Source organism: Suncus etruscus, chromosome 7 (genome assembly GCF_024139225.1).
Source record: "Suncus etruscus isolate mSunEtr1 chromosome 7, mSunEtr1.pri.cur, whole genome shotgun sequence".
In the NCBI taxonomy this organism is placed as follows: Eukaryota; Metazoa; Chordata; class Mammalia; order Eulipotyphla; family Soricidae; genus Suncus; species Suncus etruscus.
In genome coordinates, this window is record NC_064854.1 from 129689696 (window position 1) to 129716910 (window position 27215).

Below are 27215 nucleotides of genomic sequence, written 5' to 3' on the forward strand. Positions count from 1 at the left end.
AGTCCCTTGCACTTTTGTCTGTTGGTGAAATCTAAAGAAAACTGCAGTAACCTGAGATCATAATCCTTATGCCACAGATAAGAGGATATTTTCTTAAAATGGACTACTTGGTGAGCCATAAATAAAACCCAGCTTGATGCACAATGAGTCTGTTGCTCTCTCAAGGGCAGCCTACAAGTGTCACATCTAAAGAGGATATTGTGTAGCCCTAAAGTAGGATACTCAAGATGTTTTAATTTTGCCCCAACATATTTTAATCTTTATTGTATTGGACTATATTTACTGGAAACTGTCCAGTTGATATCAAACTTTCGATGTACACTAAGATTCCTAGTGTCAGCTGGCTTCATCTTTCAAAAACAAAACTATAGGGGTCGGCGCGGTGGCGCTACAGTCTGCCTTGCAAGAGCTAGCCTAGCATGGACCTCGATCCCCAGATGTCCGATATGGTCCCCCAAAGCCAGAAGCGATTTCTGAGAGCATAGCCAGAAGAAATCCCTGAGTGGCAATGAGTGTGGCCCAAAAACAAAACAAAACAAACAAACAAAAACAAAACTATAGGCAACTTAATGAAGAAATCAAAACTGAGAATTTGCCTCCTCCCTTATTTCCCTAAGCTCTTATAGGAACACACAAAACATACCGACATGAGATCCCCAAACTGATAAAAGCTTAGGACATGTCATTTTTGGGCCTCTCGGTGATGCTCAGGGGTGAATCCTGGCTGTTTTTCCATGGGGACCAAATGTGCTTATGGAACCTGGGTCAGCTGCATGCAATGCAAGTGCCCTACCCAAAAAAACACTTTAACACTTGAACTAACAGTCTAAAGTTATCTGTTTGTGTATACATATGTTTAAAACGACACTATAGAGGGCCGGAGAGATAGCACAGCGGTGTTTGCCTTGCAAGCAGCTGATCCAAGACCTAAGGTGGTTGGTTCAAATCCCAGTCTCCCATATGGTCCTCCGTGCCTGCCAAGAGCTATTTCTGAGCAGATAGCCAGGAGTAACCCCTGAGCACTGCTGGGTATGGCCCAAAAACCAAAAAAAAAAAAAAAAAAAAAAAAAGACACTATAAAGCAGTTCTAAATTTTAGGATTTTAGATCGCAGGTTCTGAACTTAATCTTACTAGCCATCATTATATGAATATAATTTGAAGCTATATGAAAACACTTAAAATTTGAAACTATATATACAAAAAATTCTAATTAACAGAGATTAGAACAATACAAGTTTATATATAGCATTATTTTCTTCTCACTTCATTACCTTTATCTCTTTACAGAGCACACTCTCCTCTTCTTCATGAATATAAAACTTCACAGTATTTTTCTGCACATCTTTCATGATTTTAACCAGACTATTAAATACTTCAGGTTCTAGCTGACTTATAAAATTTGAAAGAGCTGGTTGGGAAGAAATGTTTACATCATTGGATGATTTTGTTGTTTCTTTTTCTGTAGGTTCCTTGACAGTATCATCAGGTATAGTATGATCAGAAGTCACCATTATCTCTGTGGCCTGGTGGGGTTGGTTCATTTCCGTTAAACCCAAAGTTGAAGAGAAATGCGGCTCACTTGAGTTGGTATCCTTCAAAGTTTTATAATGTGAATCAATGAGTTGTTTGTTGTTGAAGTCATTTGAAGAAACTGTTAGGACATGACTGCCAAGAGTATTCAGTGCTCTCTTATTATCAGAATCTTTAGGACTGACTGGTGGCAAATCCTTACCCTTGGCTGATGCTTTGATAATAATGGAATTTAGTTTTTCATGCAAGCCGTCCACAAACTCCTGTACACCAGCTTTGGAAGTGTTAGAATATATGAATTCTGAAAGTCGTTTCATCTTCTGTGTTGAAAAGATAGGTGTGGAAATTCTGCTGACATAAGAAACATTCTTTTGTTTCAAAATTTCCTCTATTTTCCTAGAAAAGAGGTTATATTCTCCTAACACTGTCTTCTCTGTAGTTTCATTCTCTGTAGGAGGCTCTGCTGCTGTCACACAAGGTTCCTCCACTGTAACCACCTGACCTCTTGACATGTCCTCCTCAGTGGTGCCCTTTAGTGTGTCTGTAACTGGAGAAGATGATAACCGGCAATCAGAACTTCTGGGTCTGATGATCCGAGGGTCTTTGGGAAGGGCCTCCTGCGAGTCTTCTGATGATGTTATGCCTATATAGGAAGAGTTCATTACTACAAGAGCAAAACAAAAAGACATTATCTGAAAACAAAAACTCAGGATGAAGAAAATTCTAACTGATTTATAGTTATAATTGTGCACTGGACGGGACAGAAATTCAAATAATATTATGAACTCTTTCTTATCTGCCCTGATTAAGTTAGCTGGTTTCTGGATTTCAGCCACTTAGAATAAGAAAGTTGAATGTATTCGGTTTGATTTTTTTTTTGAAGTACCCATTTGGCATTACAAATTAAGTTTTCTATTTCTGCTTTCTTCTTGTTGGTATAGATCTGACTGAGTTACAGCAGCTTCTTCATTCATATTTTTTTTCAAGTGATGTATCCAATGGGAATATCCTTAATTTTCATAATTCTGAATGTAAGGCAGTTTTAAAGAATACACAACTGAAATACTCTGGGAATCATTATCAAACTAAGAATTACATTCAGGATCTAGATAATTATATCTGCTTTTAAAATTTTTATGTAATAATATGTTTAATAGATTCTCTACATTAGAGATTTCAATTTGTCAGGGAAAAAAGATTCAATTCTATGGAGGAAAACATAGCTGCATCAACAGCGGCTTTGGTAGTGTTTTCATAATTACAATTCTCTCTTGGTACAAATTAAGTATTGATTTACCCCCCCCCCCCCCCATCTACTTTCCACTCACATTTTCCACTATTTAGCTACTCCAACAGAAATTAGAGCTTGTGACATTTCTCAATCACCCTTCTGGTTACCATGAACCACAGCACTCATTAACTACTTACTGCAAAGGCACTTAACAGCTGAATGCAAAATATTTAATGTAGGGGTTAGAGATAGTAGAGTAAGGATGCTTGCCTTGCACAGATTTCCAAACATGGCCCAATGTACTAAGAATTAAAACCATGCCTGAAATGATTAAGACCAGAAAAACCAATCACATGAACTAAAACAAGAAATTTTGAATTCCATGTGATGACTAAGGATTATAGAACGCCCTTGACACTGTACCGTGGGGCTTACAACCCATTAAAAAAAAGTCTGGAAATGTTCCTAAGAAGTTCATAATAAAGGATAACTCTGAGAAGGCAAAAATTAAGTGTCCAGACTTAAATGTAAGATTTGCTTTTTGAAGTATTTCACTTTCGATTTCTCCAGTGGTGTTCAGGAGGCCTGAGTCAAGAGTCAGCACTCAGGCTTATGTGTGCTTGGATGCCCAAGGGTTGCATCTAGAGTATGGGGTACCAAGTGGTGCCATGGATAGAACCAGAGACAGTTGAGGTAAGGGATGTGCCTATATCCCAGCTCTAGACTATCTCTAATCAAATCTCTTCTAAAATGTATGTGAGCATTACCGATTACTCCTAAAAGCTTATAATTTAATTTTATTAAGACAAACAACTTTTTGAGGGGGAGGAGGAAGAGGCTCCTCCCAGCAATGCTCCTGGATCTGCACTCTGGAATTACTCCTGCTGGTGCTCAGTGGACCATATGGGATACTGTGGTTCCAAATCACATCAACTGGATGCAAAGCAAGCACCCTATCCACTGCATTCTCTCAGGACTCTCATTTCATAACTTTAAATTAAAAAACAAATACTTATGAAGACTGCTTTTCAAGATATTTTACACAGTAGATTAAGAAAATATTCTTTGCAAGCCTTTCCAAGTCATCATGCCAGATAAAATCTGCCACAGAAACTTAAGATCTAGAAATATTCGAAGCTTGCTTATTTATTTATTTATTTATTTATTTATTTGTTTGTTTGTTTGTTTGTTTTTGGGCCATACCTGGTGGTGCTCAGGGGTTATTCCCGTCAATGCACTCAGAAATCGCTCCTGATTTTGGGGACCAAATGGGACGCTGGGGGATTAAACCATGGTCCATCCTATGTTAGTGTGTGCAAGGCAGACGTCCTGCACCACCGCTCTTGGCTCCTCAAATCTTTTTTTTTTTTTTTTTTTTTTTTTTTTTGGTTTTTGGTTTTGGGGTCATGCCCCGCAGTACTCAGGGTTTACTCCTGGCTCTGTGAACAGAAAATGCTCCTGACAGGCACGGGGGACCATATGGGATGCCAGGATTCGAACCATCATCCTTCTGCATGCAAGGCAAATGCCTTACCTCCATGTTATATCACTGGCCCCTCAAATTTTTTTCAAACACATTCTTTGCCAAAAATATTTGATATGAACCAATGATTTCAGCAAAATGTCCATGTGTTCTGTAATTACTAACCACCAAAATGCTAGTAGCAATCCTGAGGGCATAATGGTTTTTTTTGCAAAAGCAAAAGTAAGCCTTCTCACCCAGTGTCTGTTTCTCACCATGTTTCCCCAGTTGGTCTTCTGGACTTCTTGCATTCCCTCCTGAAGGAAAGCATTCATTAGATTTGTAGAATCTCTTCAGATAGCAGTGATGCCTATTAAGTATTTTACAAATGCTAACAAGTTCAAGAAATCCTTTTTTTTTGTTGTTGGTTTTTCTTTGGGGGGCCACACCCGGCGGTGCTCAGGGGTTACTCCTGGCTGTCTGCTCAGAAATAGCTCCTGGCAGGCACGGGGGACCATGTGGGACACCGAAATTCGAACCAACTACCTTTGGTCCTGGATCGGCTGCTTGCAAGGCAAACGCTGCTGTGCTATCTCTCTGGGCCCGCAATCCTGTTTTTGACCTGAAGTTATTTGGAAGTAAGCAGCTTCCTTTTTCAAAAGTGGCAATGGCTCTGAACAACTACCAGAAAGGTATAATACATAGGAGGCACGTTTAGAACAATCACGTTTAACCAACTATGTCCATACTTTAAATATTTATCTTTCAAGCCAAACTCTCCAGTTTTGTAAATCTGAAAGCAGCTGCCTATCATACATCTAAAGTGCTTACCTTCTCCATTAATATACTGAGAATGGCACAAAAACCCATTTGTTTTAAAAAGACTGTCACTGGAAGAATCAGTAATTCTTTTTTAACGAAAGGTTTAGTTGGAAAAGAGCTGCAGCACATATCTCCCATGTATAAGCCCCAAACTTGGTCCCCGAGCACTGGCAGAGAGGTGCCATAATCACTGGGCCCTCACTGAATCATCTGGCTTACACAGCCTGTCAAGAGTCACAGGGAGTGGTCCCGAGTTCCCTGGGTGTTATTGGGAATCCCTCTCAAAAGCTATTTGTTCAGGGTCTAGCCTAGAGCGTAACACGGCGGGTAGCATGCTTGCCATCCACAGCTGACCCAAGTTCAGTTCTTAGCATTCCATAGGTTCCCCTAAGCCACTGGTCGGCAAGCTGCAGCTCTTTACACTTTTTAATGCGGCTCTTCTGTGTGCCCGGCGGCTGCTCCAGGACTCAGGACTCTGCTCCTAGCACTGACTGACAGAGGCTAGGAACACAGTCCTGAGTCCTGGAGCAGCCGCCCGGCACACAGAAGAGCCGCATTAAAAAGTGTAAAGAGCCGATTGCAGCTCTCGGCTTGGTGACCACTGCGACAGAGTGATTTCTGAGTGCAAAGCCAGGAATAATCCCTGAGCACTGCAAGGCATGGACCCAAACCAAAACCAACTTTTTTGTTCTTCCTTCTTATCCCATATCTTAATAATTATGTTCCAGGACATTTCTGTTTGATTATTTAAAACCCTTTAAAATATCAAATTTCTCTAAATTAATACAATATTAAGAAATATTTTATCTTTTAATTATATAAATCACCACACAGCAATTTCTTAGCCTGTGAGTCTACTTTAATAATCTGGGAGGATAGTAAGTCTTTAATTGAATGCCTAAGAAGCATTACTTCCTCTCAATTTTGCCAGCAATTTTCATCTGGAAAATGAAAGGTGTCAAACCCAGACTTTACTATTTGGCTCCTAAACTTTTATTTTTTACTGTTTTTTTTTCTTTTCGGGGGGGGGGGGGGGTGGGGGTCCATATATACCACCAAGCTGCATCTGCAGTCCATTAAAGCAAAACTTTGGATGTGTTCGTGTATTAGGGTTTGGGCACAGGTGTGCATGTAATACACCTTAACTTCTGGCTTAAGCTTTGTGCTAGGGAGTCATTCCCCGCAGTGTGGGGGAAATCATGCAGTCCCAGAAATTGACCCACGACTCCACATGTTAAGCATGTGCTGGAACCTTTTGAGCTATCTCCCAGACAAGTTTCTATTAATTAGATCTTTTTCAGATACTGGCTAATGCTAACCAAAAACAGCAAGACTCAATAACAAGCATTACATTATCCAAAATAAGGAACAGTATGTCAAGAGCAAACAAAAAAGAAGCACCCAGTGACTCACAAGAACAGAATCAGAAATGAAATGAAACCTTTTAGGAAACCAATCCTGAGTAAAGCAAACTCTTACCTGTGATTGGAATAAGTTTCCAATGTATTTCAGTCTCTTCCACATTATTTGACTTAGATTGTTTACGGGATCCACGTTTAATGGAAACAGCTGGACACAAACTGCAATCTTCAAAATTATTCACACTAATTAAATCCTAAAATTTAAGAGTACATATTCAATAGTTTTCTTCCCAATTAATTTTTTAACTTTAAAGAATATACATCACATAGTTGACAGATGACATAACACATTTGTTTTCAGGTAAGTGAAAGCTGTTACTGAAAAGAAGGAAAAGTTTTAAAATTAAAAAGAATAAAAACATAATAGCAAGCACATTGTGAAAACTCTTCCCAATTGATTTTAATATCAAGATTTTCCAAAGCGAATTTATAAGCTCCAATCTAAGCATTATAAATGAGTAAAACAAGGCAAATGTTAGAATATTCAAACTTCTGTTAAAAATGACACTTCTGAACTATAGATGTAGCTTACCAGTAAGAGTACCTGCCTTGCCTGTATAAAGCTTCAATCTTCCAGGATTGAAAAACCAAAAAGATTTTGAGGCAGGACAAGAATTCAACATGCTAACGCTGGAGTGCATGCTTGGCATGCAAGAGTCCTGGGTTTAATCCATGGCACCATATAGCCATCCCTCTCTGTGCCCTGTACCTCTCCACCAAAACATTGAGCTGGTTTAACCAGAAAGACAAGAAAAATTGTTTTTCCTCAAACTGTAATTTTTTTTTGATCTGTGGGCCACACCTGGTGTTGCTCAAAGGTTACTCCTGGCTATGCGCTCAGAAATCGCTCCTGGCTTGGAGGACAATACGGGATGCCGGGGGATGGAACCAAGATCCATCCTAGGTCAGCTGCGTCCAAGGCAAACGCCCTACCACAAAGCCACCACTCCAGCCCTTCAAAATATAATTTGAATGATTTAAGGCAAGGGTTAGTAAGTTATTTTAGTAAAGATCAAATATCTTAGGCTTTACACCAAATGGACCCTCCATGTACCACCAGGTGTAGGTCCCCAGGCCCAAAAAATTAGAACTAGCAAAACAAGATCAGTATTTTTTCAGTAGAGAAAGTCAAGGCTAGGACCAGAGAAATAGCTCAACAATCTGAGGGCAAGCTTTGCATGCAGGACACCTGGACTCAGTCTCCTGGGTACCATCAGGAGGAACCCACACTTACCCAGGAGTAGACCCTTGAACACCACCAGGTAGGCTCAAAATCAAAAATAAGAGGTCAATGTTTTGGGGTTTTTTGTTTTTGTTTTTGGATCACACCTGGCGCTGCTCAGGGGTTACTCCTGGCAGGCAGGGGGACATATGGGATGCCATCTGTCCTAGATTGGCTGCAAGCACAACAAAAGCCTTACCGCTGTGCTTTCCGGCCCAGAGGTCAATGTTTTGAGGATTCAAATTTATTATGAAATTGATATGAAATTAAAAAGTCATCTGTTGGGCCCGGAGAGATAGCACAGTGGTGTTTGCCTTGCAAGCAGCCGATCCAGGACCAAAGGTGGTTGGTTCGAATCCCGGTGTCCCATATGGTCCCCCGTGCCTGCCAGGAGCTATTTCTGAGCAGACAGCCAGGAGTAACCCCTGAGCTGTAACCCACACCGCTGGGTGTGGCCCAAAAACCAAAAAAAAAAAAAAAAAAAAAAAAGTCATCTGTTAATAGTTAATATTGGACTATACACAGATAATATATTAATATGCATATATACCCATATAGTTAATATTGGCCTATAAAGCAGAATGAAAAACTAATTATAGATTTCTTTTAACAAGGACTAATAAAAGAATACTGTCCTAGGCAGTCACTTTCTGAATTGTTTCTTTTTTTCCTAGAGGAGGATAAAGAAAATACTGATGTACATTCACAGTAACTTTTCACATACATATTCACACACACACACACAAAAAAACATCAGGATATATGCTTACTTCATTCAAACGTTTAGGGTCACTCCCTGCTTCACTGGTACAGACAGCAACAGGATGTTTTAAAGATGATGTATTGATTTCTAGCAAAGGACTCTGAGTACCCGTAGAACGTACATTTTCAATTTTTGCAAAAGCATGTTGGTCATACTCTTTCTTATCTGTGGTAGAGTTCAATTCATACTCATGCTTTTGTCTCAGTTCTTCATGGGAGTCATCAGTACTCAATCCTAAGGCTTTGTTGACTGTCTCTGTCAGGGTTGCATCAGAATGGCGTGCATGTGCTAGTTTTTCTGACAGCCAATTAAATATCCTGTGAATATCAGCAATGCCAGAGTTAGAGGCATCTTGCTGTTGCCATCTCAAGTCACCCTCATGCCCAAGTAAGCCAAAAGACTGAGGGGATTCTGAAAAGGAGAGGAAAGGAAAGTCATTCTTCAAGGTCTGAAAGTCTAGTATGAAAAAAAAGTTCAAATATGCTTAAAATCATTCACAAGACATTTATAGGCATAAACTCAAGCTGCTGGCTTAGATTTTATGTTAGCCCATCTGATACATAACTGCACCAAAATCAAAACTCCCCTTACACAAACATTAATTTTTGTGATTTGAATATTCTATTATTGGAATAATGAACTCAAAAAATTGGCAATCTGGACAATATATGTAGATTTCAACAGTCATGATAATTACTTTAAACTGTACCACCAAAATTCCAAAATCAACCAGGAGATTAACAATGAACAGAAGAACGGGAAAGAGATATTTGGTTTCTATCTTATCGCTTACATTTTGTTAAGACCTTGATGAGACTCTTAAAACTTAAGCTTTATTTTCAATGATTAGATTACTTAAATTCATAGCAAAGCGAGGAAAAGAGATAAAATCACCTATAAAACTGTACACTAAACTTGTACAAAATAAAGTATGAGAGAAAACATGAAAAAACATGGTTACAAGCAAGGTCAATCTGGGCAACTGCACTGCACACAAAAAGGGCAAATGATCAGAAATTTATGCACATTACGGAGAAGATGGTGGTATAACTGGGAAATGTCAAGATCTTTCATTTAAGTAAACTGAACCATAAGAAAAAAAATCAAAGCAATCGAGACCACAACAAATGATTGTAATCATATGAAATATAAAAGACAAAACTAATCTGTAGACCGAAAAAAAAAAAAAAAAAAAAAAGGAAAATCAGTAGTGAGGTAGGTAAGATTTTTTTTTTTTTTTTTTTTTTTTGGTTTTTGGGCCACACCCTGTGATGCTCAGGGGTTACTCCTGGCTATGCGCTCAGAAGTTGCTCCTGGCTTCTTGGGGGACCATATGGGACGCCGGGGGATCGAACCGCGGTCCGTCCTAGGCTAGCGCAGGCAAGGCAGGCACCTTACCTCCAGCGCCACCGCCCGGCCCCGAGGTAGGTAAGATTAACTACAGGAGTACAAGGCAGCTTTTAAGAATAATGCAGCAGTAGGGCATTTGCCTTGCATAAGGCTGACCCAGGATGGACCAGTTTAATCCCCCAGCATTCTATATGCTCCCCCACCCAAGCCAGGAGCAACCCCTGGTTTTTGGATCACACCCGGCAGCGTGAAATTCGAACCACTGTCCGTCCTGGATCAGTGTGTAAGGCAAACACCCTACCGCTGTGCTATCTCTCTGCCCCCCTCCCTTTTTGAGCTTAATCAACTATGCTCAGAACTTATTAATCAACTATGCTCAGAACTTATTCCTACTTCTGTGTTTAGCAATCACTCTTGGTGGGGCTCCAAGGACTAAATGGGGTGCTGGGACTCAAAACCCAGGCCAGCAGCAAGGCAAGCTCTATTCCTGAATATAGTCCAAAATGAGTAAAAACAGTGGGGGAATGGGAGGAGGACACATAGCTGATAAGTAATGTAAGAAAAGAATATTACTGGAGCTAGTATGGTGAAATAGAAATTCTTGCAATAAATGTAAAAGTTCTCTGGAATATTCTTCGTGTTTTTTCTTCAGCCTATCATAACCTTCATTTTTTTATGTATTTACCAAGTTGGAGTATTTTAAAGTAAAATTAATTAAATTTTTTGTTTGTTTGTTTTTGGGCCACACCCGTTTGACGCTCAGGGGTTACTCCTGGCTATGAGCTCAGAAATCGCCCCTGGCTTGGGGAGACCATATGGGACGCCGGGGGAACGAACCGCGGTCCGTCCTACGCTAGCGCGTGTAAGGCAGACACCTTACCTCTAGCGCCACCTTCCCAGCCCCAAATTAATTAATTTTTAAAAATTTCTCTATGATGGCCAATATTGAGGTTGTTGAAATACGTTTTTTGATGTTGTTCTTGTTGTTTTGGGGTCACACCCGGCGGTGCTCAGGGGTTACTCCTGGCTGTCTGCTCAGAAATAGCTCCTGGCAGGCACGGGGGACCATATGGGACACCGGGATTCGAACCAACCACCTTTGGTCCTGGATCGGCTGCTTGCAAGGCAAACGCCACTGTGCTATCTCTCTGGGCCCGGTTTCTGAAATATGTAATACACAAAATTAATTCTTAAATTTCATCTTAATGAACAATAAACTCAATAATACAGGAAGTAAAGAACAAATAATGAAAAGTGACTGAAGAAGGTAAGATGTCACTCGGTGGTAGAGGGCATGCTTTTTTTGAGTGAGGCTCTGGTGCAGCAAGAAAAAAGAAAAAGAAAAAAGAAAAAAAAGAAAAAATATGACTCAGGACACAAATATAGGTTGCTAATGGAATTGTGTAAAAAGGATCTGGCGAATGTGGTATATTCCAAGACACAATGAATTTAGAAACAGTAAAGTAAAAATTATGGGATCAGAGTGATCTTACGGTGGGTAATGTTTGCCTTGCATCTGGACAACTTGAGTTCGATCCCTGGCATCCCATCAAGTCCCCCGAGCCTTCCAGGAGTGATTTCTGAGTGCAGAGCCAGGAGTAACCCCTGAGCACTGCTAGAGTGGCCCAAAAACAAATTAACTAAATAAAGTAAAACTGTTTAGTAAGAAGCAAAAATGGAAAAGGTAGCTCTACAATAAAAAAAAAAAAAACCTACATTGTTCTAGCAAAGTTTCATGAATGCCAAAGAATACATTTTATGCTATGAAATAGCATTGTAACTGCTAGATTAAAATGTCTTCTTAAGGGGGCCGAAGAGATAGCATGGAGGTAAGGCAGAGGGATGGTGGTTCGAATCCCGGCATCCCATATGGTCCCCCCCAAGCCTGCCAGGAGCGATTTCTGAGCGTAGAGCCAGGAGGAACCCCTGAGCAGTGCTGAGTGTGACCCAAAAAACAAAACAAAAAAAAAAATGTCTTAAATTTACTTGCAGTACTGAAAAACTTAAGACACGGATTTCTCACATCTATCTTCAATCCAACTAAAATTCAAACACAGGGAACAAAAAAAAAAAAAAAGATGAAAAGAAAAACAAAAGGTAAAAAGGGGTCAGAGATATAGTACTGTGGGTAAAGTGCATGCCCTGCTTGCAGCCCACTCAGATCTGATCTCTCTCTCACGCTGCATGTGGTCCCAAGCCTGCCAGGAGTGATCCCTGAGAGCAGAGACGCGTGTAGCTCCAAAATAAAAAGGACAAGCATTACTGAACTCCTAGATTGGGAGTAGGGGGTGGGGACACGCCATGTTGATTTAAGTAACTTTAAAAGTTCATGGATTAGAAAGATGAGACAAAGGGCTAGGGCGGCACATACTTTGTGTGAAGAAGGCCCAGACGTGGTTCCTAGGAACATATGGGCCTAACACAACCAAGAGTAATCTCCCAAATGATGGGCTAGGAGTCGCTTGCTGAGCACATTTAGTTATGTTATGGCCCACCAAAATAGAAGACAAAAATGTTAATGTTCAGAGGGTGCCTTTCAATAACTTTCCTGTACACAGTCAATATTCCACGTTGTATGTTTCCAATTATAATTCAAGAAAATATGAAAGGAATTGATTACTAAACTGAGCATACTTACTCATAATTATAAATTACACAATTATAAAATGTGATGTTTTATACAATGAATACACACTGGGAAATATTTCCTGTAAGAAATCAAACACTATTACAGCTTTTGGGTCACACAAGCTTTTCCAACTATGTACTTGTGGCAAAAAAAAAAATAAAGACTTCATCCCAAAAGAACTTTCTTCAACATTGTAGACCCTACTGCAGGATGCAACAAATTTACCCTATTATTGGTTATTAATTAATAGCATACATGAGCAGACTGCTACTTTACCTTCATAGAGATGGCAGTTCTCAGAGAAATTACTGGTTTTGGCAAGCTTTCTCATATTCTCGGGTAGATCCTCAAGCTTCCTCTTTAAGATAGTTTTGCTTCGCGTGTCATCAGTATCTGAGTCTCCACCCACATATTTTTTCCTACACTGAATCAAATTAATCAATTCTTTGACTCTATCCTTATCATAATCCAAAGAATGCGATGACTTCTGTTTTCCAGAATTAATCATTTTGCCTCTTGAGTTATTTCTTTTTCCAAATTTCATTTTTGTACCATTCATTTCTTCTTCTTGGCCTTCATAATCTGAAAGTGGACTGAATTCTTGCAATTTTCTATTTTCTTCAAATAGTTCTTTCACTTTGCATATTGATAACTGATACTTTTCTGGCTCAAAAATATAGTTGTGCAAACAATTATCAATATGGGATTTATTTTTTGGAGCTGAATGTAAGAATTTTTTATCATCTAGACGTGAATCATACGAAAACATATTAAATTCCCGTTTACCTGAACCAAAACCTCGCTTAAAAAATTCACTTACATACTTTTCAACAACAGAATGAAAATTTATGGTACTTATACTTTTAAATTCCTTTCGACACTGAATCAAAGCATACTGTAGAAACTGTGTTATTTTTAATATATCTTGCATGCTCTCTTCTCTCTCCTGTGGTGGTGTACTGGCTGAACCTTTTTGTGCTAAAAACAAAAAAGCAAACCATGTTAATAATAAGACACTAATTCAATACAGTTTCCATCTACATTTATGCATCATATAGTAATGGTGAGCTACACTAGTGTGTATCCTGATATGTGTGAAAAATAAAAAATACAGTATATGGAGAGGTGTACATTTGACCTATACATATACAGTATGGAACCTACATACTGCACTGGGCTGGGAGTGATCCCAGTGACCCCAGTACAGCCGGCTCTGCTCCAACACCAAAAAGATACGCATAAAAAAGACAAAAACTACCAAAGCAACCAAAACTGGAAAACATATTTTTAGAGGTCAAAGTATCTACAGATCTTTCTTCCACTGAATCTGGCAATTCAAAAAGTAGCAAGTAAAATGTAAGGAAGAACAAAGAAGGTGCAAGATCATCAGCCTCATAAAGACAACCATATAATATTAACATATTATCCCTTTTCCTGTAAAAACTTTTTAACTTTATGGGCTACAGAGGTGGTATGGCACTGTTCTTGCAAAGGGCTGGCCTGGCTTTGATCCCTGGTACTACAATGGCCAGGGATCAGCAAGGTGCCGATTGTAGTTCAATTGCTCCCAAGCCCAACCAACCTCATACAAAGGGTATTTGGTTTTCTTTTTCAGCCACACCCACCAGTGCTCAGGGCTTACTCCTGGCAATAATATCACAGGTCCAGAATGCTTTGTATGAAGCTGACCTGGGTTTGATTTTGCTGTATCATCACTCGGCACCCAAAAAATCCTAACTTCACATGAATTCTTTCCCTTCATTAGCAGGTAAACATGCAATGAGTGGCAACAATTGAGATTTTTCTCATTTTTGTGGTGGTGCAAGGTATTGAAACTAGGATCTTACAGAGTCAAAGCATGTACACAAACACTGAGCTATGTCCCCAATCCTGAGACTTTTGTTTTTAATTTAAGAATGGAAATCTCATTAATGGGACTTTATCTTCATGTACGACTTAAGTCTTAGAATGGTGAATAGGGGGGCCGGGCGGTGGCGCTAAAGGTAAGGTGCCTGCCTTGCCTGCACTAGCCTTGGACGGACCGCGGTTCGATCCCCCGGTGTCCCATATGGTCCCCCAAGTCAGGAGCAACTTCTGAGCACATAGCCAGGAGTAATCCCTGAGCGTTACCGGGTGTGGCCCAAAAACCAAAAAAAAAAAGAATGGTGAATAGGAAATTTCCTATTACAGTTTGGAAATTTATTATTATTGAATAGTCTGTTATTTACAGCTTAAGCTATGATACAGAACATGCATCTGTCATTGCTAAAACTGGTATGCAAAATTTAGACTATAAAAATAAGTGAAGTAAATTTATAATCATATAAAACTCTAAAACTGGATCTGAGAGATATAATACAGGGGGTTAAGGCTCTTGCTTGCCTTGTATGCAGCTAACCTCCAATTGATCCCCAGCACACATCTCTGCTCTGAACACCACCAGGGGTTACTTCTGAGAATAGAGCCAGTGGTTCCTGAGCACCACCAGGTCTGGTCCAAAAACCAGAGTAAAAACAACCATACCTCCTGCCCCCGAAAAACCAAAACACTTTACCAATAATAATTAATGGTTTATTAGTAAAAGTACTAGTAAAACCAAAAGAAATTTTTCAGTTATAAAGAGATCATGGCTGGGCGCAAGCAGAGATGCATCGAATAAGGCACTTGCCATGCATACAGACCACCCAGGTTAGATCTCTGGCTTCATAAACGGTCCCATCTCTGAGCACCACTAGGGACAATTCCTAATCAGTTAGAAGTACATTCTAATTAGAGCTAGGTATAACCCCTAAAAGCAATAGACAAAATCAAGGGGGCCAAAGAAATAGTATGGGTCAAGGTATTTTGCTTGGCATATGGCCAGCATTAGACTAATTCTAGCTAGTACCAGAAAGACATCAAGCACAACATACCATGACCCAAATCCTCCCTCCACCACCTCCCCAAAATGTTTAAAATCATGCAGGATGAAGAGATTGTACAGGGATTGAAGTGCATACCTGGCATGCACATGACTCCAATTTGATACACAGTACTACAAGGTCTCATAAGTATTGCCAGGTGATACCTGAATAGGAACTACCAAGGTGTCAGTGGTGGCATGGATAAGCCCTGACACCACAAGGTCTGCCTGAGTAGTACCACACTTCAGGCACTCACTCTGAACTGACAACAGTGTAGGTCATGGGGCTCATGGGGGGCTCAGAGGCAAATTGAAGCATTACTTGGAGATAGCCCTCTCTCAAAATCTTGTAAATTATATCTAATGCCTCAAGATTTCCAATATTTCTCAAGATAGGATGTAAAAAAAAAAAAAATGTTTGGGGCTGGCGAGGTGGCGCTAGAGGTAAGGTGTCTGCCTTGCAAGTGCTAGCCAAGGATCAGGACTGCGGTTTCATTCCCCCGGCGTCCCATATGGTCCCCCCAACCCAGGGGCAATTTCTGAGCGCTTAGCCAGGAGTAAACCCTGAGCATCAAATGGGTGTGGCCCGAACCCCATCCCCCCCAAAAAAAAGAAATTAAAAAAATGTTTGCTGAGTTTGAAAATTTCAATGAGACACAGGTACCTAAAAGTAGCTAGACTTATATATCCAAAGAACTTACAAGGAGTTACGCTTCTAGATTCTTGAAATAGAAACAAAGCATTCAGGGTTCGAGACTTGACAGTTTGATGATCTAAAAACAAACAAAACAGAAAACAAAATCCATTAGTAAACTGAAGAATTGGGGGGAATTTTATTTTTTATTTTGGGGCCACACCCAGTTAAACTCAGGAGTTACTCCTAGCTCTGTACTCAGAAATTGCTCCTGGCTTGGGGAACCATATGGGACACAGGGGGATCAAACCCTGGTCCATCCTAGGTCAGCTGCGTGCAAGGCAAATGCCCTACTGCTGGGCCCGGAGAGATAGCACAGCGGCGTTTGCCTTGCAAGCAGCCGATCCAGGACCAAAGGTGGTTGGTTCGAATCCCGGTGTCCCATATGGTCCCCCGTGCCTGCCAGGAGCTATTTCTGAGCAGACAGCCAGGAATAACCCCTGAGCACCGCCAGGTGTGACCCAAAAACCAAAAACCAAAAAAAAAAAAAAAGCCCTACTGCTGTGCCACCACTCAGGACCCAGGAAAAGGATTTTTTTTGTCTTGTGTTTTTGGGCCACACCAGGCAGTGCTCAGGGGTCACTCCTGGCTCTGTGCTCAGAAATTACTTCTGGCAATGCTCGGAGGACATATGGGATTGCCAGGGATCAAACCCAGGTTGGCTGTGAGCAAGGAAAACACACTAACTGCTGCACTACTGCTCTGGCTCCCTTGAAAAAACATTTTTTTTTAAAATAAGGAAGTAAGGAAGTAGTACCATTCTTTTTTTTTTTTTTTTTTTTTTTTTTTTTTTTTGGTTTTTGGGCCACACCCTGTGACGCTCAGGGGTTACTCCTGGCTATGCGCTCAGAAGTTGCTCCTGGCTTCTTGGGGGACCATATGGGACACCGGGGGATCAAACCGTGGTCCGTCCTAGGCTAGCGCAGGCAAGGCAGGCACCTTACCTCCAGCGCCACCGCCCGGCCCCGGAAGTAGTACCATTCTAAACTCATACACATTCAATGCTTAGTATAGTACATCAAAGGTATATCTTGTTCTTTACAGTAAGTTCTCTGAAAACATTATAACATAATTACAGGATACACACAAAATTGAATATATCAGCATGATGCAACTACTCAGTACTGCATACAGTGCATTATTTATAAGACACCACAAGGACACAATTCTTATAAATTAACATGGATTATTGTTCTCAGGTTTGTACTATTTATATCTGTTAGTGATAGTGACCATCAACTTTTTTTAAGGTTTGGAGTCAAAGGAGCAACTGTAAAAACAATGTTAGTGTGGCAATTATCGTTTGCATGGGCCCACCAAAGTATGGGGGTCATGGAAAGAAAAAACTTTGGCCTAAGTACAAGGAGACCCTAGCCCTGAAGTTTCCTAACAGAAGACCATTTCTAGGCTCCAGGCAAATCAGTTTGTCCAAATCCCGGACATTGTCTGCAGTGCCCATACAGTTTTATCTTTCACAGTCTCTGTTGTTGATCTCACGCTTCTGCATTCAAGGTCCTGGAATCCTACATCCATCCCTTGAGAAAACTTTTAATTAAAAAGTATTACCTAGCATTTGCCTTGCATGCAGAAGGACAGTGGTTCAAATCCTGGCATCCCATATGGTCCCCTGAGCCTGCCAGGAGCGATTTCTAATCACAGAGCCAGGAGTAACCCTTGAGAGGCGCTGGGTGTGACCCAAAAACCAAAAAAAAAAAAAAAAAAAAAGTATTGCCTACCATATGGAGATACCATCTGGCAAGAAGAGAGAAGAAAAAGATATCCTCGATCTCCCAAAGGTTTAACAAGAACCTGCAATTTTAGAAGAAAGAAGTTAAATATGCTTTATTAATTCTCACTATAAGGTAAACATAGCAGTTCCTACTTTTTAAAAATATTTTATATTTTATAAATATAAAATATAAACTAGCTCTCCCCCAATAAAACTTTTTTTTACTAATGAAAGTCTGAATTTTAAAAAGATTCTTGCACTGGGCCCGGAGAGATAGCACAGCTGTGATTGCCTTGCAAGCAGCCGATCCAGGACCAAAGGTAGTTGGTTCGAATCCCGGTGTCCCATATGGTCCCCCGTGCCTGCCAGGAGCTATTTCTGGTCCCATATGGTCCCCCGTGTCTGCCAGGAGCAGACAGCCAGGAGTAACCCCTGAGCACCGCCGGGTGTGGCCCCAAAACCAAAACCAAAACCAAAAACAAAAACAAAAATTTAAAGACAAGAATATATAAAAAGCATCAAGACCAAAAAAGAAACATACGAAGGACAGCCAATAAGATGTGCAGCAGATCTATTAAATGAGACATTACAGGCCAGAAGGATATAGTATAAAAACTCAATGAAATGAACATCTCACCAAGAATTCCCCATCCAACTAGATTAACTTAAAAATAAAATTCTAAAAATTTATTCAAATGGCCCTTAAAAATGTAGGGAATAGGGGCCGGAGAGATAGCATGGAGGTAAGGCGTTTGCCTTTCATGCAGAAGGTCATCGGTTCGAATCCCGGCGTCCCATATGGTCCCCCCGTGCCTGCCAGGAGCAATTTCTGAGCATGGAGCCAGGAATAACCCCTGAGCACTGCCGGGTGTGACCCAATAAAAAAGAAAAAAAAATGTAGGGAATAGAAACAAGAGAAGCTTTTACCTTATTATTATTTTGGTACCAGGGATCAACCTAAGGTTTCAGACATTTGAGCTATGTGCTGATTCTACCACTGACTAGTAGAATTCTACCACTCACCTGGACAAAAGTAACTGGAGCCAGAAAGTACCAAAGTAAGAAGTTTAAGCAGTAGGGCACATGACTGGAATACATAAGAACCCGAATTCAACCTCAAGTATATATGCCTCCCCTCTGCAACACTGAACATGTATTCCTTGAAGAAAAGAAAACTATCTACAGGCTAGGAAAGATGAAATTAGGGGCTGGAGAGATAGCATAGAGGTAAGGCGTTTGCCTTGCATGTAGAAGGATGGTGGTTCAAATTCCGGCATCCCATATGGCCCCCGAGCCTGCCGGGAGCTATTATTGTGCCAGGAGTAATCCCTGAGCACTGTCAAGAGTGACCCAAAACAAACAAACAAACAAACAAAACTAGAAAGATGGAATTGAAGTTAAGTTCTATACAGCATTCAAATGACAGCTTTTTCTAATCTTATATACATGCAACTCTTGTAAAAACAGGTAAACACTAAATTACAGGAAGATAGTCTGATATTGCCACAAAAATTAGAAAAAGAATAATACAAGAAAAAAAGTACAGTACAAGGGCAGGGAAGATGGTTCAAAGAACAAGACTGTAGGATCTGCATATAGAAGCCACAAGTTTGATCATCAGCATGACATGGTCATTCAAAGCAACTCCAGATCACCCAGCCCAGAGCAGCCCTAATATGCCAGGTGGTTCAAAACTGAAGGAGCAGAGGGGAGAAAAAGAACCACATACTAAAGAGTAATCACATTTACGCAATATAAAATCCCTAAACCAAACAACCTTTTACTTTTTAATAAAAGAAAAATGCTTCAAGCTAGTACAATGGGATTGTTAATACCAGAAAGTGTAAATATCGTAAGATAAACATAATGCATAAAAGTAACTTTATAGATCTCCTTGATGAGATAACAGAATGTCCAAGTATCTGGTCAAACTATATTTTGAATGTGTCTGAGGGTATATTTTAAAGTACATTTATATTTAACCATCTAAATAGTAAAAACTGCCCTCCCATATATGGGTGGGTCACTTTATTAGTCTGAACAGAACAAAAGGCTGATATTCTTGACCTCTACTTAACAGCATGCATGAAGGCCAAATCAAAATGGATTAAAGACCTTAATGTAAGAGTTGAAACCATAAAGTACACAGAGGTAAATGAAGGAAGAGTACTCCACGACGCTGAGGCTAATGGTATCTTCAAAGATACTTCCAAGCAAGCAAACAGAAAGATAAGCAAATGGAACTACATTAAATTGAGAAGCCTCTGATCTTCAAAGGAAACAGTAACTAGGATACAATACCCACGGAATGGAAAAACTATTCACCTCATACCCATTAGATAGGGGTTAATATCTAAAATAAAAAAAAGACACTGAAATTAACAAGGCAAAAACCTAACCCCATCCAAAAATGGGGAAAAGAAATGGACATTTCACAGCTGGTGGGAAGTAGACTGGTCCAGCCTTTTTGGAAAACAGTGTGGGTATTCCTCAAAAAAAAAAAAAAAAAAAAAGAAATTAAGCTTCATATGATCCAGCAATACAGAAAAGCCCTCTGCACTCTTGTGTCTATTGCAAAGCTATTTATTTAACAAAGCTAGAATTTGGAACAACCCAAGTACCTGAGAACAAATGAGTGGCTAAAGAAACTGTGGCACATCTAAACAATGGAATACTATGCAGCTGTTAAAAATAAAAGCTAGTATAGTAGTAATATCCAAAGAAAACAGATGAGGATGAGGCAGATTATGGCAGGAAGCTTGCCATAAGAATGGTGAATGTGGGCAGGAGAGATAGCATGGAGGCAAGGCGTTTGCCTTGCATGCAGGACAGTGGTTCAAATCCCAGCATCCCACATGGTCCCCCGAGCCTGCCAGGAGCGATTTCTGAGCATGGAGCCAGGAGTAACCTCTGAGCACTGCCGGTGTGACCCAGAAACCAAAAAAAAAAAAAAAAAAAAAAAAAGAAATGGTGAATAAAAAAAGAAAGAAAGAATGGTGAATGCAGTTAGGGTAGTGAGCAGTCCACTATAACAATAACTGGAACTGATCACTGTAGATAAGAACTGGGTGCTGAAAGGGGATAAAGTGATATATATATGCATGTACCCTTTCATTAGCAATAAAGCAAACCAGTGTCATAAAAGGAGAAAAAGAGGGACCGGAGAGATAGCATGGAGGTAAGGTGTTTGCCTTTCATGCAGGAGGTCATCGGTTCGAATCCCGGCATCCCATATGGTCCCCTGTGCCTGCCAGGAGCAATTTCTGAGCCTGGAGCCAGGAATAACCCCTGAGCACTACCGGGTATGATCCAAAAAACCACACAAAAAAAAAAGAGAAAAAGAGGGAAAGGGAGAGAGAGGGGGCTGGGGCAAGTGAGGGAAGGGGAAGGGGAGAGGAGGGGAGGGGAGGGAGAGAGGAGGGGAGGAGAGGGGAAAGGAGAGGAGAAGGAAGGGGAGGGGAAGGAGGGAAGGGGAATAAAATGCTTACGGGAAACTGATGGGCAATGTGCACTGGTAAAGAGTAGTATACATTCTATGACTGAAACACAACCATTTTGAAACCATGCTGTTGCCATGTCTGCATTAGGCATCCTCCCTAGACCCACTCTCTCCTCAAGAGATGTGAATCAAGCCATGAAATATCATGGGCACACTGGCTATGCAGCTGAGAACTGGCAATCTCAAAGCTGCACCTGCTGCACCCATCATCCCCAACTGCCACTTCACCAATGGCCCTGCTTTACCACTCATCTAGGGCTCTCTAAAACGACAATAATCTGATGTTCATTCATCAGGGAGATGCAAATCAGAACAATGAGGTCCCATCACACGCCACAGAGACTGGCACACATCACCAAGAACAATCAGGGCTGGAGGTAATGAGGGGAGAAAGGAACTCTCATTCACTGCTGGTGAGAATGCCATCTAGTCTAGCCTTTATGGAGATTCCTCCAAAAACTGGAAATTGATCCAGCTATACCACTCCTAGGGATATGCCCTAAGAACACAAAAACTCTACAAAAATACCGTCTGCACACCTTTATTCATTGCTGTGCTATTTACAATAGCCAGTATCTGGAAACAAGCCAGATACCATTCAACAGATGAATGGCTAAAGACACTGTGGCACATCTACACAATGGAATATTATGCAGCCACAGAAAAAATGAAGTCAGGAAATTTCCCTATACATGGGTGGACATAGAAACTATGAATTGAATAGAAGTAAGCATAGAAACATTCACGTGGTGCAGGGGATTGAACGTCAGCCACAAGCAAGGCAAGCACATTATCATTAATCTTTGTATTATTTCTCTGGTTCCAGAAGATATTTTTAAGTAATGAAGACAGAATGTGATATTTTCAGTGGCAGAAGTATAAAAACCCAAATACTCATATGATCATTTACTAATCTGCATACTTTTAAAGAAGAGACATTTAAAAACCCTCTTCCACTCACAAGTTTATCCTTTTCAAGATTTTGTAGCAAACTCTCCATGTTACTTCCAATCCTCGTCTTTTCTACTACTTCATAAAGACTGCAATACATCCCATTCTTCAAAACTAATATAAGAAAAAAATTCAAAGTAAATATTCAAATAAACTTCACATATCCAATATTGCCCCCCCCCCCTCTTTTTGCAGTAGCAGGAACTGGACTCAAGGCCTCACACATGCAAGGAATAAGCTATCAGTGATCTACATCACCTGCACTTCTTATTTCAACAAAATTGCTTACCTTCATTTGGACCTAAATATGTATCCTTATAAAATAGTGCTGGAGGGATTTTTTGTTTCAGTTGGTCAATACTCATAACTGCTTCAACATCTAGCTTCTCAGGACTGAAAGAAAATTGAAAACAAAGTTAACTGCTCAGTATTTTTAACTATTGCAATATTTTTGTCTCAGATATCAGTACTCATAACAGTTTCAAAATCTAGCTTCTCAGAACTGAAACGAAAACTGAAAACCCATGTCTGCCACTCTACTAAAATATTCACACATATTTACAGATGAAAAAACAGAAGAGTATATTTATTCATTTTATTCTTTTAAAAGGATTTGATATGGGATATTCACGTATATTCAAAAGTAGATAATAGGGACTGGAGTGATAGCACAGCAGGTAGGGCATCTATTTGCCCTACATACGGTGGAAGAGGGTTCAATTCCCAGCATTTCAAATGATCCCCAGAAGACTGCCAGGAATGATCAAAAACCAAAAAAAATCAAACAAAAAATTGAAACAGTAGATACTGCCTGATGATATTAACTTTTCATTGTTGCTCCAGAAGTTAATCCTGTATGCCAACTTTACTAATCACAAATGATAGGAGATTATTTTGATTGGAATCCTTGGGGTAAAGTAGTAATGACTATGATATTGGAATTATGTGCATAGAAAGTCAATAAACTTCACACACAACAAAATTAAAAAAAATAAAATAAATAAAATAAACATATTTTATTAAAACAATGTAATTCTGAACTATTAAAAATTGTCTTTATTTTTTTTTTATTAAATCACCACGAGAAACAGTTAAATTGTTGCTGGATGAGTTCTGATCATACATGTTCCAACACCCATCCCCTTTACCAGTGTGTTCATTTCCCACTACCAATAAAAATTATCTTTAAATATTTATCAAGATCCAAAAAAGATACTGCGGTCATGTAGCAAAAGATATAATTTTAGAACTTTGTATTCCAATATATGCTACGTAAAACTAAAGTAAGTGAATATAAAATTTAGCTTACTCCATCATGTAAAAGTTCTTCCCAGCAAAAATCTTTTAAAAATTTCTGATTCAAATTGATAAATAAAAAAATATGGGGCCAGCGAGGTGGCGCTAGAGGCAAGGTGTCTGCCTTGCAAGCGCTAGCCAAGGAAGGACCGCGGTTCAATCCCCCGGCATCCCATATGGTCCCCCCAAGCCAGGGGCAATTTCTGAGCACTTAGCCAGGAGTAACCCCTGAGCATCAAACGAGTGTGGCCCGAAAAAAAAAAAAAGTTTAAAAAATACGTAATTAGGGTCTTGAAACAATAGCACAGTAGGTAGGGCATTTGCATAGCATACAGCTGACCCAGGCTCAATCCCAGAATCTCATATAGTACTCGGAGCACGCCAGGAGTGATTCCTGAGCAGAGCCAGGAAATAACCCCGAGCACTGCCAGGTGTGGCCCAAAAGACAAAGTAATAATAAAATTTATTTTTTAAACTTAAAATCAGTAAAGGAGCTGAAGAGACAGTATGAGACAAGTGTATCATGCATACATTCTACTCAAATTCTATCATTAGCATCACATGTGGTTGTATGGTTGTGTGTCCTGTCCTCTCCAGGTCCCCACCCTGCACCAATCATGCCACTTTCCCCCACTCCAGCACTGTCAGGAAAATATACCTGACAGAGAAGTAAGAATTCACTCTGAGCACCATAAGGTGTGACTAATCTTACATCCCCAAATAACAAAACGTAAAGTCACTAAAACTATTTTATCCCCTATCTGTGTATGAATATTTGGCCTATCCTCAAAGCGTAAGAGAAAAGCAGAGAGCTCATTTGACAAGTGTCTAAAGTTACCCCCCCCAAAAATTTTAGGGTCAGAGCTGTGGTGCAGCAGTAGGGTGTTTGTCTTGCAAATGGTTGACCTAAGATGGACCGTGGTTCAATCCCCTGGCGTCCCATTTGGTCCCCCAAACCAGGAGCGATTTCTGAGCCCATAGCCAGGAGTAACCCCTGAGTGCCAACAGGTGTGGCCCAAATACCAAAAAAATAAATAAAATAAAATAAAATATATATATATATATATATATATTAAAAAAGGCTCAAGAAGAAATACAATAAGGTGCTTGCAGTTCACTCGTTCAAACCAGATTTGTTCCCTGGCACTCCATATAGTCTCTTGAGCCTGCCAGGAGTGAGCCCTGAGTGCAAAGCCAGGAGCAAGTCTTGAGAATAATTAGGTATAGGGCCCAAAACAAAACAAAACAAAACCCAAAATAGATAAAACCAAGAGTTAAATTTAACATTTTATGCACCCAAACAAAATTTAATCAAAAATTAAAGAAAAAGAAACTGAAGTAACTATTAATTGCTAATTTATGACATACTTACAGTTTGATAGGCAAAAATGCACGAGTAGCTGATCTTAGAGAAACATAACACAAAAGCTTTCCTTTATTTAGAAGCTGTCCTTTCCACAAGGTATAGTTCAATTTATCTAAATATAAAGAATGATATCATTCAGCATCTTAGAAGCCAGTGGTGTAATGTTTACTAAACATAACTGGGAAAATACCTACAATTTAGATAAAAACTATTTACGAAACTTGATATTCTGTTTTACAGGTATTACAGTAATAAAAATTTTGTTCCTTAGGTATTTTTCTCCCTACAAAATTAATCAAGCTGCAAAGAATGATTTATTCATCTAAATGTTCTCATCTCAGGAAGCTGAGGAAAATGACCAATACAGTTATTGGCCTTTTATTTTCTCCACATCAAGTCAGTGAATCTTACTAATTATATATATTCCCCCACGACTTTTTTCCTTGTTCACTTTCAGTGAACAAAACTTGAAAATAAAAAATACCAATACTAGGGCGGGAGCAATATAGTAAAGCAGGCAGGGAGCCAACCCAGATTCAATTCCTGGTGTTTCATACCTTCCCTGGATCACTGCCAGGAGTAATTCCTGAATACAGAGGCAGGAGTAACCCTTGAGCATATGAGGTTTGACCCAAAAACAAAGAAAAAAGAAAATAATACTGTTCTATGGCTTATTCTTCAAACCCATGTTTTCCCTTGAACACATCTTGCTTGTTTGTCTGTTTCCCTGCTTGCTTATTTCCAGAGTGAATATTATCTCTCAAACACATACTTCTCTCTTCTCCCCTCTTATTTTTCTAAGTAAATTTTAAACAAAAACTATCTTGCTTTACTAAAATTTAAAAAGAAAAAAACCTTATTCATCTCAACAGCTAAAGTGTGAAAAAGTTTCACCGGGACCACAGAGAATGACTCGGGTTGGACAGACTGGTATGCCTGGAGCCCAGAGTCGGTCTTATGCCAATAAACCTCGGGGGCTGAGGCCTTCTTGGAATCAGGCCAAGGATTTTTTTTTTTTCCGTTTCCCCCATATTTTTCTGGGCCTATGCGAACAACAGCGATGGCCACTATCACACCTTAACGATTTTTTTTAACCCTTATCCTTTAAGGAAAAAAAAATTAATTTACTGAACTTAAAATTCGGGGCCCCTGATAAACTTACTATTTTTTAAAAGCTGAGTTGTGAACTTGGTGGATATTTTCTGTACTCTAATAAATGCATTATTCTACTTAATAGTAGTAGCAGAGGCTTTTCAAAGGACAATAAATATTTGAATGATTAAATATTGATTCTATGTCATAATAAAGTATCATCCACTTTTCTAAACTTTGTATATTCTCATTCACTATTTAAAAACCTAAAGCACTTACTATTTATTTACATTATTTCAGTTTATAAAGCTCAGGCAAAAAAAATCTTACCTGTATGTCTATCTGCATTCAAGCTATTAGATCTACAAACAAGATTTTTAAAAGAAAAGAAAAACATTACTGAATGGCAATAACATGACAGTAAACATTCAGGACATTGACAGAGTGTGATTTTGGTTTTGGCCACTCAGAAGTACTCCGGACTTAATCCAAATGGGCTCGGCACTATATGGACTACTGGGAATCAAACCAAGGTCAGCAACAGGGCATAAACCCTGCCACTGTACTATCTCCCCAGCACTCCCCTGGAGTGTGTTACTTTTATAATGGCATACTGTACAAGATAAATCCTTCAAGTAGTAGAGTAAAAATTTATTTATTGGAGTTGGACTGATAAAAACAGTTCTAGAGCACTTGCCTTGCATACAATCAATCCAGGTTCAATTCCTGGCACATATGGTTCCCCCCAAGCCTTGCCAGGAGAGACCCATCATCACAGAGCCAGGAATAAGTCCTGAGAACCATTGGGTTTGCCATTTCCCCCTTTGTCCCCCCAAAAAGAAAGAAAATTAAAATCACAGTTGAAGGCCAGATAGCTCAATAAGCTGAATATATTTTTCACAAACAGGAGGTCCAGGTTTGTTTGTTTGTTTGTTTGTTTTGGCCACAAAGAGCAGTGCATAGGCTTTACACCAGGCTCTGTGGTAAGATGTCACTCCAAGTGGTTCTTCAAAGGTCCTAAGTATCAAGTCAGGTCAGCTATGTGCAAAGGAACTCACCCTCTATCAAAGGAACTCTACTGTAGCAGAAGGCCCTATTTTAATACTCACACCAGCACCCTGGGGCAGAACCTCTGAGCACGACTGGGTATGGTCCCCAAAGAAACAAAAATATCAATAAATAATAATAATAAAAAAATCACTGTTAAGACTCTCTAGTCTAATACATATATCATAGGGATCAAAAATACGGGGCA

General features: G+C 39.7%; 1 protein-coding gene across 2 annotated transcripts in view; it reads right to left on the minus strand.

The window, feature by feature from the left end:
- Window positions 1–27215, minus strand: part of TASOR (transcription activation suppressor) — a 50886-nt gene that overhangs the window by 7481 nt on the left and 16190 nt on the right. For both annotated transcript variants that reach the window (XM_049776154.1, XM_049776155.1), the window contains exons 7-17: window positions 26291–26322; window positions 24875–24980; window positions 22496–22599; window positions 22217–22320; window positions 17764–17836; window positions 16035–16106; window positions 12708–13409; window positions 8460–8863; window positions 6526–6661; window positions 4482–4541; window positions 1273–2174 (exon numbers count right to left, since the gene is read on the minus strand). In XM_049776154.1, coding sequence (XP_049632111.1) covers window positions 1273–2174; window positions 4482–4541; window positions 6526–6661; window positions 8460–8863; window positions 12708–13409; window positions 16035–16106; window positions 17764–17836; window positions 22217–22320; window positions 22496–22599; window positions 24875–24980; window positions 26291–26322 — 2695 coding nt within the window. The remainder of the gene's footprint in view (window positions 1–1272; window positions 2175–4481; window positions 4542–6525; window positions 6662–8459; window positions 8864–12707; window positions 13410–16034; window positions 16107–17763; window positions 17837–22216; window positions 22321–22495; window positions 22600–24874; window positions 24981–26290; window positions 26323–27215) is intronic.